General features: G+C 34.5%; 1 protein-coding gene across 4 annotated transcripts in view; it reads left to right on the top strand.

The window, feature by feature from the left end:
• DPH6 (diphthamine biosynthesis 6) overlaps nucleotides 1–11994 on the top strand; it is a 160978-nt gene extending 148984 nt beyond the window's left edge. For 2 of the 4 annotated variants that reach the window (XM_040620434.1, XM_040620432.1), the window contains 2 exons: nucleotides 3094–3181; nucleotides 11396–11994. In XM_040620434.1, coding sequence (XP_040476368.1) covers nucleotides 3094–3181; nucleotides 11396–11549 — 242 coding nt within the window. In that variant the 3' untranslated portion in view covers nucleotides 11550–11994. Of the gene's footprint in view, nucleotides 1–3093; nucleotides 3182–4525; nucleotides 5247–11395 lie in introns of those variants that run through there. The other 2 variants (XM_040620431.1, XM_040620433.1) reach the window with 1 other exon arrangement.
• Nucleotides 11995–12214: the final 220 nt, after the last annotated feature.

Genomic DNA, 12214 nt, shown 5'->3' with positions numbered 1-12214 from the left:
ACTATACTACTAATGTAAAGTTTTTATACATGGGATGGATGGAAGGAGGGAGGGAAGGAAGGAAGTACTAAATTCTATGGTTAAACACTTTGTATTCATTTTTCCCACCTACTCCTGTTTTCTACCCACTCAAGGCATAACTCAGTGCAGGGCATCACAATGTGGCATTTAGCAGTGGGGATGAATCAAGTGCTTATCTATCTTCTGACATCTATCCTGTATTACCTGGGGTTTATTGAAATTTATGAACTATTTTCCTTATATTTAAATTTTTAGACCTATTAAATGTTATCTTTATTATGCTGGCGATAGCATATGGTATTCTTGGTGTGTGTGAGCATGTCTATATGTGTATATGTACATGTATACATGCAGTGTACACATATGAGGAAGTATGTATTCATGAGAAGATAGGTAATTAAAAAATCAGTGTGGCTTTGTGAGAGTTCAATAGTTAGTGTGTAATATGAAGATACTTAACAAAGTTTCACTGTACAGCCATTTATTCAACAAATGTCTGATGAATACCAGGCAATGTACTCTGTACTGAGCCGAGAGGGGTGAGGTGAGGGAGGGTCAGACAAAGGTGATCAAAACTTGGTCCCTCTCTAAGAAGAAAGACAAGCCTACAAACACATAATTATAATGTAGTGGATGTGCAATGAAAAGGCTGTGAACACATTATGAAAGCACATAAAAGGAGAAAACTAGGACTGTTGGAAAATGTCAAGGAAGGCTTCACAGAAATGATACTGGGGATGTCTATGAGGATGAGTGTGAGTCACAGGGAATATCTGTATACAGGTGTCTTCTTAGAGGAAAGGTAGAAACAAACACCATGGCTGTCTCAAGAGATAATATCAGGGGTTTTTTGTTTTTAAGTGAGGGGGATAGGGCCTGACCTCACACCTTGGGACCCTAACCTGACTCAACTGTCCTTTTGAAGTTGTATCTAGGGGTAAGCTTAATGCAGCAGTGAAAGGGAACATGGGCTAACCCCCTTGGCTACAGAGAAGCCTCGGTTATATAAGAGGTAGTGCCCCGACTGACTATTTGCATTAACAGGGAAAGGGGAGGAGAGTAGCCAGCTGAAAAGCTTTTTTGCCGTGGCACAATTTGTCTTAATTTTCTGGGTCACTCTGAGGATACTCCAACAGATCCTACTCTAGGTTTCAGAGAAATCCATGAAGCAGACAGAAGCCGAAGATCCTTGAAAGTTGAGTTTCAGTTGAGTTTCTGAAAGGGAGAAGAAGAGCAAAAGTGGCATTATTCTTTTTGAAACTAAAAACTGTTCATTTGAGATCTAGTCTCTTCCAGTTGTCTGGCTTTGTATAAATGAATGAAATGGTGTTAGTCAATTAGAGATTATGGGTTTAATAGGATCCATAAAAATCATATTCTTCTTTATTTAGTGCTTAGAATATTCTATATTTTCTCTGGATAACAATCTTTACTCAGAATGCAATAATTACATTAATTAAAAGAGCTATTTGCTGTCAACCTTCTGTTCCTAGTGCAGATAACTGGCATGAGAAGGGAGGGCCTGAAACCCTTTCTAATGACATAGCATTGGTTCCAGGTTAATTATAGTTTTGGTGCACTCCATTGTCAAGGATATCAAAACCAGGCTGCCTAGATTAGGCATAATTAAGGTTCAAGGACAGTTTCCAAGGCTGAGATCAGGAACAGGGAGATTGAAATTTAATGTAAGAGTTAGGTTGTACATAGGAATTGGAATTTGAATCTGATCGATTAGCCAAGATACAACCAGAACAAGCAATTTTGGAGTGAGTAGAAAAAACAAGACTAGGGCTGGCAAGCCAGAGGGGCAGGTGTGAGAAAGCAAGGGCTCTTTACTTTCTCTTTCTCCTCCTCCTCATTATACCAAAGATATCTTTTGGTTGATGTAGTCTGTGAAGGCAGGTTATATTTTTCTGTCAGGATCCTGACTCTTTAATAATTCTGTTTCTTTTATAACATAAGTTGCTTCCCTTGTAATGTCACAGAAGCCCTTTTTAATGTTATTTTTTCCTAAGCATTAACCAGAGGCATATTTGATATTAAAGGTTCATGAATGGTAGTTGACTTTTTTAATCATCAAACATTTTTTTCTCTATCTCTGATCTTTCAAAGGGGAAAATAAACAGAATTTGTCCATGAAAATTTAATATTTTGGAGCCAAGTATTTTGAGGTTCCTTTTATTGCTACTAAATAACTTTACATTACAAAAGTTGACTGAAAAATACCTTAGATTATGGCAAAGTCAAATAAAGTAACAGTTTGTTTTGCTATTCTACAAAGGTTAAAATGCTAACAATGTATTAATATAAACAATAGAACTAGTTCCTAAGGCATTAAAGAGATATGGGGAAATTCTATTTTTAAAATTTCCGTTGAAATGCAAAACACTATTGCTTTCTTAATAAACAACAATAAAAAATAATTAGTTATTAGAACTTCACACATAATCTTAGTTATTCATATGTGCTTTACAGGGTATCTTTGATAAAAGTTGAGTTAATTTACATATATCCATATGGTGCCAGCAAGCAGTTCATACCGTTTTACCTGAATGTGGTAATTACTATGTCAGACAATCAATTTTAATAGCAATGATATTGCAGTGTGAAGAGTTCACCTAGAGCTTAAAACCGTCACCAGTACTGCTTTTGTGAAGGATAATTGAGATTTTGTGTGAAACACTGAATGAATTACCTTTTGAAAATGAAAGGAATAATGAAGATAAAGCGCTATTGTTTAATGGTTAGCCCCTACCAAGCAAATTTGTGAAAATGAAATTGAATAGGAATTTAAGTCTCAAAACTGTTCAGAGAGCTTTGAGTGAACCTGAAAGTTGAACTGTGTCATTATAAAGACAAAAGCTTCCTTACTTTTTCTTGTAAATTTAGCATTCTCGATCCTTTTCCCAACTAAATATTGGATTATTAAAAACAGATATTAACCACTACATATTGTTTTAAGTGGAAATAAATACAAAAGGAGGATTTTTGGTCTCTTCTAGTCACTAGCAGAGAGCAGTCTGCCACAATTTATGTAGTAAATAAGCGCATTATAAAATTTTTGTGTTTTAGGGATTCATCAGAGGTGGTCACACATTCAGCTGATGCATTTGCACCTGTTGCTTATCTACGCTTTTTGGAATTGCACTTGGAGGACAAGGCAAGTAAATCTAAGATTCACTTTCAGTGATTTCAAGAGAAAATTGGGATATATGCATTGGCTCTGTATCTATAATTCTATAACAGATAAAAAGGGTTAAAAAAAAAAGTCATTTTATCATTAGTGATTTTTTTTCCAGATCTTCAGTCAGTAAGAATTTTGCAGATGTTTATGGTTTTGAGAACTCTATATGATGCCTAAGAAATTACATTTCTGAAGAGTTTGCAATTCCGTTAAAAAGGGAATCATATATACATTAAGCAATGAGAAGACAAGAGAGTATATAACCAAATATTAAATCACCTAGTAAAATAAGAATTAGTTCATTGTATATAAGCACGAAGGGAAAGGTTTGAGAATGAGTTGGAGCTTCATTATACAAAGTTTAAGAGTGGAGGAAAAGGAGAAATAAAAGCTTTTCCAAAAACATCCAAGAGAACAGAAGTACAAGTGAAAGATGGAAAGTGAAGCAAAAGTGTGATACAGAATTTTAAATACATTGATTGTCAAGATATAACAGAATGCCAATTTAAGGATGTCTTGTAAAGATCTGGATTAGACCTTTTGATTAAAGGGTCTGCTGGGTGTTGTATGTAAGTGTTGAATCACTGAATTCTACTCCTGCAACTAATATTGCACTGTACGTTAACTAACTAGAATTATACAAAAAATTTTCTAAAAGTCTGCTACTTGAAGTATAAAGGATAGAAGAAGTTTTCTGCATCTTTGGTGCGCCATCAACAAGTCTTGAGCATACCCAAGTTGTGTCTATATCTATGATAGGAGATCTGTAGAACCCAGAGGGTTTAATGAAGACTGGCAAAGGAAGGAAAAGAATAGTAACTCCAGAAATCAGGATGAAAGAGTTTCCAAAGGAAGAAAATAATTATCAGTGTCTAGAAAAATTAGGATAGACAGGATTGAAAGTAGGTCACTGAATTAAGCTAGAAGATGACATTGGTGACCTTTTCCCAAAAAGTTGGTAATCCTTGAGAAAATGAAGCTCTACTCTTCAAACATCCTTCATATCTAATGAAAGGAACCTCTTACTTTCTAGTTCTCTGCTACTAGTGCTGCCATGTGCACACACACAAAGTAAAAAACATTGAATTTTTGTTTAGACACATCAGCCATTTTATGTTCAGCTTTACCCAAATAGGTCATTGTTCACCTTGTTGTTTTAGTATTTCATTTATTTTCACAGCCCATTTGCCCTCTCTAAGAAAAGAATGTTATTTTTTTAAGGTGGAATATTCACTGACACTGAATAAATATGGTGTGTTTTCCTCCTTCTTCTTTTTTTCTTTCTTCTCTTTTTTTTTTTTTTTTTTTTTTTTTTTTTAGGTGTCCCCAGTGACTGGCAACTACAGAACATCTAATTATATACATAATTCTTGAAGAACATTTTTGGACTTTGTTTACTAAGCTGCCATTTCTATCTGAAAAAAACTACATAGCATTTTCTCAACTATTATATCCAGTTCTTTCTCCGGATTATTTTTATTCTTAGAAATATAGATCTTTATCAGAAGAAGTTAATAGAAACATTGATTAATTGGGAAAATGTGAAAGCCTCAGTCATTATTATTGGTGACTTCTGAGGATTCTCTGACTTTTGTTACCATGTCCTATCCATGACCTGTACATGATATGTGCCCTTTTTCCCCCTTCTACTTCATCTCCAGTTCTCATTTCTGTAACATTCCTTTGCTTTCATCACACTGTTTTATTTTCCTCCTTCTCTCTTTCATGCTCTCATCTCTGCTAATTACATAATGATGCAGAGAGCATTTGAAAACCGGGATGAAAAGGCAATCACCTTACTTAGCCAATCAAGTTTATTCTACTAGATGTTACTGATGTGACTTGTCATTTCTGTTTTGATATAGTATTCATTTTATCAATAGTATTGGACAATCAGGAAGAATATCATTAAATCTTAGTGGTTATTTTATAACATTGAAAAATCCAATTTTTGTATCCAATGGGAAAAAGAGTCTTTTCAACAAATGGTGTTTGGGAAACTGGAAAGCAACATGCAAAAGAATGAAACTGGACCACTTTCTTACACCATACACAAAAATGAATTCAAAATAGATTAAAGACCTAAATGTGGGACCTGAAACCATAGGAATACTAGATGAGAACATAAGCAGTAACCTCTTTGACATCGGCTGTAGCAACTTCTTTCTAGGTATATCTCCTGAGGCAAGGGAAATAAGAGGAAAAGAAAACTACTGGGACTTCATCAAAATAAAAAGCTTCTACATAGCAAAAGGAACAATGAACGAAACTAAAAGGCAACCTAAGGAATGGGAGAAGATATGTGCAAATGACATATCTGATAAAGGGTTAGTATCTGAAATATATAAAGAACTTATCAAAGTCAACACCCCAAAAACAAATAATCCAATTAAAAAATGGGCAGAACACATGAACAGACATTTCTCCAAAGAAGACATACGGATGGTCATCAGACACATGAAAAAATGCTCAACATCACTCGTCAGCAGGGAAATGCATATCAAAACTACAATGAGATATCACCTGTCAGAATGACTAAAATCAACAACACAAGAAACAGCAGGTGTTGGTGAGGATGTGGAGAAAGGGGAACCATCTTGCAATGTTGGTGGGAATGCAAACTGCTACAGCCACTCTAGAAAACAGTGTGGAGATTCCCCAAAAAGTTAAAAGTAGAATTACCCTACAATCCAGCAGTTGCACTACTAGGTATTTACCCAAAGAATACAAAAATACTAATTCAGTGGGATACATGCACCCCAATGTTTATAACAGCATTATCTACAATAGCCAAGTTATAAAAAAACACAATTTTTTGGTATCTCTGCTGATCTTAGACAACTTTATTTTGAGTAGACTTAATATTTTTAAAACAATTTTGGATTCACAGAAAAATTGAGCAGAAGGAGCAGAGAGTTCCTGTATGCCCCCTGCCCTCACACATGCACAGCCTTCCCCACTGTCAACATCTGGCACCAGCGTGGAACACTTATTACAATCAATGAACCCACATTGATACATCTTCACCACTCAAAGTACATAGTTTACATTATGGTTTAGTCTTAATAGTGCACATTCTATGGGTTTGGGCAAATGCATAGTGACATATAGCCACCATATGGCATCATACCAAATAGTTTCACTACCCTAGAAATCCTCAGTGCTCTGCCTATTCATCCTTTCTTTCCCTTTTACGCCTGGTAACCACTGATCTTGTTACTGTCTCTATAGTTTTACCTTTTCCAGAATGTCATATAATTGCAGTCATACAATATGTAGCCTTTTCACACTGGCTTTTTTCGCCTAGGACTATGCATTTAACATCCTCCATGTCTTCATTAGTTTCAAGTGTTGAGTAATATTCCATTGTCTGGATGTACCACAGTTTACTTCTCATTCACCTACCAGAGAACATCTTGGTTGCTTCTACGTTTTGGCAATCACAAGTAAAGCTGTCCATGTTCAGGTTTTTGTCCTCAGCTCCCTTGTGTAAATACTGAGCAGTGTGATTGCCAGATCGTATGGTTAACGCTATGTTTAGCTTTATAAGAAACCACCAAACCGTCCTGCAGAATGGCTGTACAATTTTATATTCCCACCAGCAATGAATGAGAATTCCTATTGCTCTACATCCCCACCAGCTTTCAATATTGTCAATATTTTGGACTTTTGCAATTCCAGTAGGTGTGCAGTGTTATCTCATAGTTGTTTTAATTTGCATTTTCCTGATGACATTTGACGTTGGCTGTCTTTTCATATGCTTATTTGCCCATTCCTGTATCTTCTTTGGTGAAGTGTCTGTTCAGATCTTTGCTCATTTTTTAATTGTTTGTTTTCTTATTATTGAGTTTTAAGAGCTCGTTGTATATTGGATAGTAGTTCTTTATCAGCCATATCTTTTGCAAATATTTTCTTCCAGTCTATGGCTGTCTTCTCATTCTCTTGGCATTGTCCTTTATAGAGCAGAAGTTTTAATTTTCATGAATTATTAATTCTTTCTTTCATGTATCGTGCCATTGATAGTGTATCTAAAAAGTCATCACCAAACCAAAGGTCATCTAGATTTTCTTTTATGTTATCTTCTAGGAGTTTTATAGTTTTACATTTTACATTTGGGTCTGTGTTCCATTTTGAGTTAATTTTTATAAAGAAGTATAAGGACTGTGTCTGGATTCATTTTTTTGTACGTAGAAGTATAGCTGTTTCTGGCACCATTTGTTGAAAAGACCATCTTTTCTCCATTATTTGCCTTGCTCCTTTGCCAAAGATCAGTTAACTGTATTGGTGTGTATCTATTTCTGAACCCTCTATTCTGTTCTTTTGCTGTTTGTCTGTTCTTTTACCAATACCACAATGTCTTAATTACTGTAGCTTTATAGTTTGTCTTGAAGTCAGTAATGTCAGCCTTCTGACTGTTCTTCTCCTTCAATATTTTGTTGACTATCCTAAGTCTTTAGACTATTCTAAGTCTTTCCATATAAACATTAGAATCAGTTTGTAACTTGCTGACATTTTGATTAGTATTGCATAGATCAAATTAGAAAAAACGCATCTTGACAATATTGTCTTTCTACCCATGATCCTGGAATATCTCTCCATTTATTTATTTAGTTCTGTGATTTCTTTCATTAGTTTTGCTAAGACATTTTACTTGTCTTCATTATTATAACTTTTGTTAAATGTTGCCTTATTTAGGATTTTATTTTATTTTATTTTGCAAATGGCAAGCTTTGATATGGCATTCTTAGTGTGGAACCAGAGGGAAACAGTGAGAATGTCTTTCCCAGAAATCCCGTTGTGTCTCAGTGGCTTGGGCAAAGATTGGGCTAAGTCACCATCTTTACTCTTGACCTCACCCAGGTAATAGAGAAGGGTATGCTCTAGTGGGAAAACAAAGTGTAATTTCCAAAAGAAAGATAAATAAATGCTGGAGGACAAAATTACAGATACTTTTTACATGTTTTATCAAAATTACATTGCTATTGCAAATTCATAGTAAATTAATTAACATTCCACCCCAAATAATAATGAGATGTAGAATGTAGGACTTTGAATATTGCTCTGAAAATATGTATCTGTTCCCTAAATTCCTTTAATTTCAATTCACTCTATAACACATTTGCAATCTAGCTTGACCTCAGTTACTTTGATAAACTGCTGTTGATCTTTTCTCAATGTTCATAATCCATAATTAATCCTTTTCCTTGATAATATTGACCACCGTCTCCTTGAAAAATTCCCCTGTAATGGTTATATGTCACTGTACCATTCTGACTTCTTCTGCTCGCTCAAGATTTCTTCTGTCTCCATCAGTAGTTTCTCTGCTTCTTACCTTCAACAAGTGATATACCCCAACATTCTTTTTAAGGTTCCATTTTTTTCTTTTTCTTTTTCCATTTTCTGTCTCTGGGATTTTGTCTTCTCCCACAATCTACTTTTCAGCTCTATGCAGATGATTCTAAAGTCACTCTCTTTCTGGTCTTCCTGCTGATATCTACACTTTCTCCTTATCTCTAGATCCTTATTTCTGACTGGCTGCTGGACATCACTGCCAATATGTATCAAGTTCATTGTGTACAAGCCTTTAACTCATTTTCTTCTCCAAGTGTACTTTCTGCCTGTTTTTGTTCCTTAACACAACTGTTGTCCCCCTAGTAACTCAGGAACAGAATATTGGCATAATCTCTTACAGCTATCTCTCCTTTACCATGACATTCAGTTGGTTATCTAATTCTTTACATGCTAATTCTCTAATATGTGTTTTACACCATTCCATCTCCATGCCCATCTCTCTAGTTAAAGTCATGTCTTGCCCAAACTCTTGGACAACATACAACTTCTTTAGGTGAACACCTTGCTTTCATTATCCCCATATTCTATTCCACTTCCATATTGATTTTTCTTCCTAGTTTTTGTGTCTCTGCACAAAAAACCATAATACAGCTACATTGTTTTCTAAATAAACAGGATGTTTAGCCATTAATTGAAGACTGTCTAACATGGTACCATAACATCCTTTCTCAGTCTTGCTCTCAGAAACCCCCTACATGTATCTTTTGCTTCAGTAGTACAGAACCATTGGATGGATGGATATTCCCTTACTCTGCCTTGCTCTCCTCCCTTGCCTTTGCTTATTCGATTTTATATGTCTTCCTTTCTTCTTCATTTTCTTTAACTGTTACATCCTTCCCATGATGCAAGCTTGAAATCAAATACTCATACATTTAGCCACACCAGATATACTGTCCTAATGCTTTGTTTTTCCTTTCTTGTGACAAATAACTTAATCAGCTTTATGTTTAAGGACTTATTTCCACTAAGTTGTAAAATTCTTGAGGACTGTTCCTTTTTCATTTTTATACTCTCTGTAACAGCTCTTAGTTCTGGAATAAGATTTTTGAATTTATAATTGGTTGTTATTTTCTTATTTCATTTTTTTCTTCTTACAGAATTTTATAGACATGTGCTTCCTTTCATGTTGCATACCATTTAACAAAAGTCACTTTCTTGTTCATTTTTCTTTTCTCTTGTTGTTAGAGAAAAATGCTCTTAAAGCAAACTAGAATGTAAAATACAACCTCTAGACAGGTTGTTAGTGTAAAATTTAAGTTATCACTAAGATTTTCACTTTACATATGATGATCCTTAAACATATCTGTCTAATATTTAATCTATTTAAATTTTATCTTTAAGTTAAAATTGTAGCTATTTATGTGAGTATAAAATTGTATCAACTAAACAGGGGATCCCAAACAAAATAACTGAATAATGGAAAGCTCCAGGTTTAAAATGGGGAAATATATTAAAATTTCTTTGGGGCCTTGACTTTATTGCTTATGGCAAACTTGATGCTAAAATGTACCATTCATCACTTCAGTGACAGGCTTGAGAAAATGAAAAATACAAAGCTTTACATAAATCAGCCAAAAGATCATATTAAAATGCATAACCTTTAACAGAAGAATCAAGACTTTTACTTTTCACCATTCACAAGCTTTTTCTTCCTTATATAGTTGTTTTAGATTTTCCAAACAGCTTTATGAGGAATAATATTTCAAATTAATTGTTGACAAAGCCACTGCATTTTTAAAGAAACAGGTTCACAGAAATTTAGCCCCAGTTTTATTAATGGACTACTATTGCTTAGTACTTAATTTCGATTTTTGTTGAAATAACCTCATGGGACAATTATATATTTTACAGAATTGTAAAAGTCCACATTCCTAGAAGTTGTAACTTTTAAGGCTATCATAGTCTCATAGCCCATTCTTGGCTCTTTTCATTTTATTTGGCTTTATTTCAGAAATACCATCAAATATCTTGAAAAACTTTACAGCATTAAGCTATCTCTGTGGTTTTATCTTTTACTTCAGTCTAACAAATACCTATGACCACCTACTCTGTTAAAAAAAACTATTAGCCCCCCCGTGAAATTCACTATAAATAAGGATAAATTACAGAGTAATTTTAAATCTAAGTTCAAGTCAAAGTTATTACAGGTAATCATTATTCCCAGCATGATGATTACAGTGACAGATATCTAGTCTATCTAGAGTGATGTGTAGGATATGATCCTGTTTTTCTGAAAAATATTGATGGATTCAAGGAGCTTATCTATTCATTTATATTTGAATGAGGATGGTAAGGGTGGGCACATAATAACCAGAGTGATAATATTGGCTAGGTATCTTGGGGGCAAGGGGCCTGAAGAGGAAAAACAGAAAACCTTAATATTTACATATCTATAATTTGTGATTTCTTAAAATGAGCATATACATGCAAATTTTAAAATATTTGATTAAGAAAATTAACTACAGGGGGTGAAGATGGGTGTAGTGAGTTCCAGTGCTAAATAAATATGTAAATGTTATTCTGCAACACTTTTGTAGTCTAGGTAGAAAGAGACATAAAAGGGCCTTTTAAAATTTTCCATAGAACTCAAGTGAAAACAGTACCTACAATGTGGATTGAAATCTAGTTGATCCTATGGTAAAGTCTGCGCAGAGAATGCTGGGGGAAGGATATATTTATATGTATATAAATAAAAGAGGACCGAAAGCATGACTCTTGAGTTTGTTATGCATGGGAATCTGCTCTCACCACTCATAGCAACATGTATAAACTTGAAGATCCATCCAGAGAGATATGCTGCCATTGTCTTTTTGCTACTTCAAAAATATTTCCTTACAGAAGGGACAAAGGAAGAAGGAAGATGAATGATGACTTACCAACATTCGAGTTCAGTACAGCTTTTCTACCCCACCCTCTCCCCCACCTTTGTCCTCAAGCTGAAGAGCAGAAAAATGATTTGGTAAGAAGGAACAAAGCATTTCACAAGCTTTAAATCCTAATTCTACAAACCTCAATGATACAACTTGAGATTCAGAGAGATTTCAGCCTTGGGTACTACTAAGTCACTGCTGCTGCACGTGGTCATTGGAGCAGAGTAATAAATCAAGCATCACATTCACTCACACTTAGAGAGCTACTTGACTCATTTCTGTCGCTAATGCATGGATTTCAGTAGTAGCGACAACATATGACTCTGTCAAGAGGATCATACTGAACAGTGGAATAGTGTTTTTTAATCCAAAAATCTGTTGTGGACCTATCAATTTGGGGGAGGATAATAAAAATAACGAATCAATTGATTTTCTTCTCTGCTTTCAAATTCTAGTTGTCTATATATTTTGTCCTACTATTTATTTAGTTGTTAAGCTCTTGTATGCAGCTTGTTATTGTTATTGTCATTGTTGTTTTAAAAATAAAGTTTCCAATTGATGTTTTTATAAAGTTTCACTTTGGTGATTTCTTATAAAAGAAAAGTGGAATACTGTTCATTTATTTAACACATATTTATTGAGTGCTTACATCTATATGCCTAGCACGAGGGATGCAATAGTGAACTAAATATCCAAAAATCATTTCCTTTATGAAACTTTTATCTTATGGAATGAGACAAACAAATAAATGTATAAAATAAAGGGGACAGTGAGAAAGTTGCCTCAC

Source organism: Ursus maritimus, unplaced genomic scaffold (genome assembly GCF_017311325.1).
Source record: "Ursus maritimus isolate PB19 unplaced genomic scaffold, ASM1731132v1 scaffold_35, whole genome shotgun sequence".
NCBI classification, from domain to species: Eukaryota; Metazoa; Chordata; class Mammalia; order Carnivora; family Ursidae; genus Ursus; species Ursus maritimus.
Note: the sequence above shows the minus strand (reverse complement) of the source record. Positions and strands in the feature narration are given on the sequence as shown.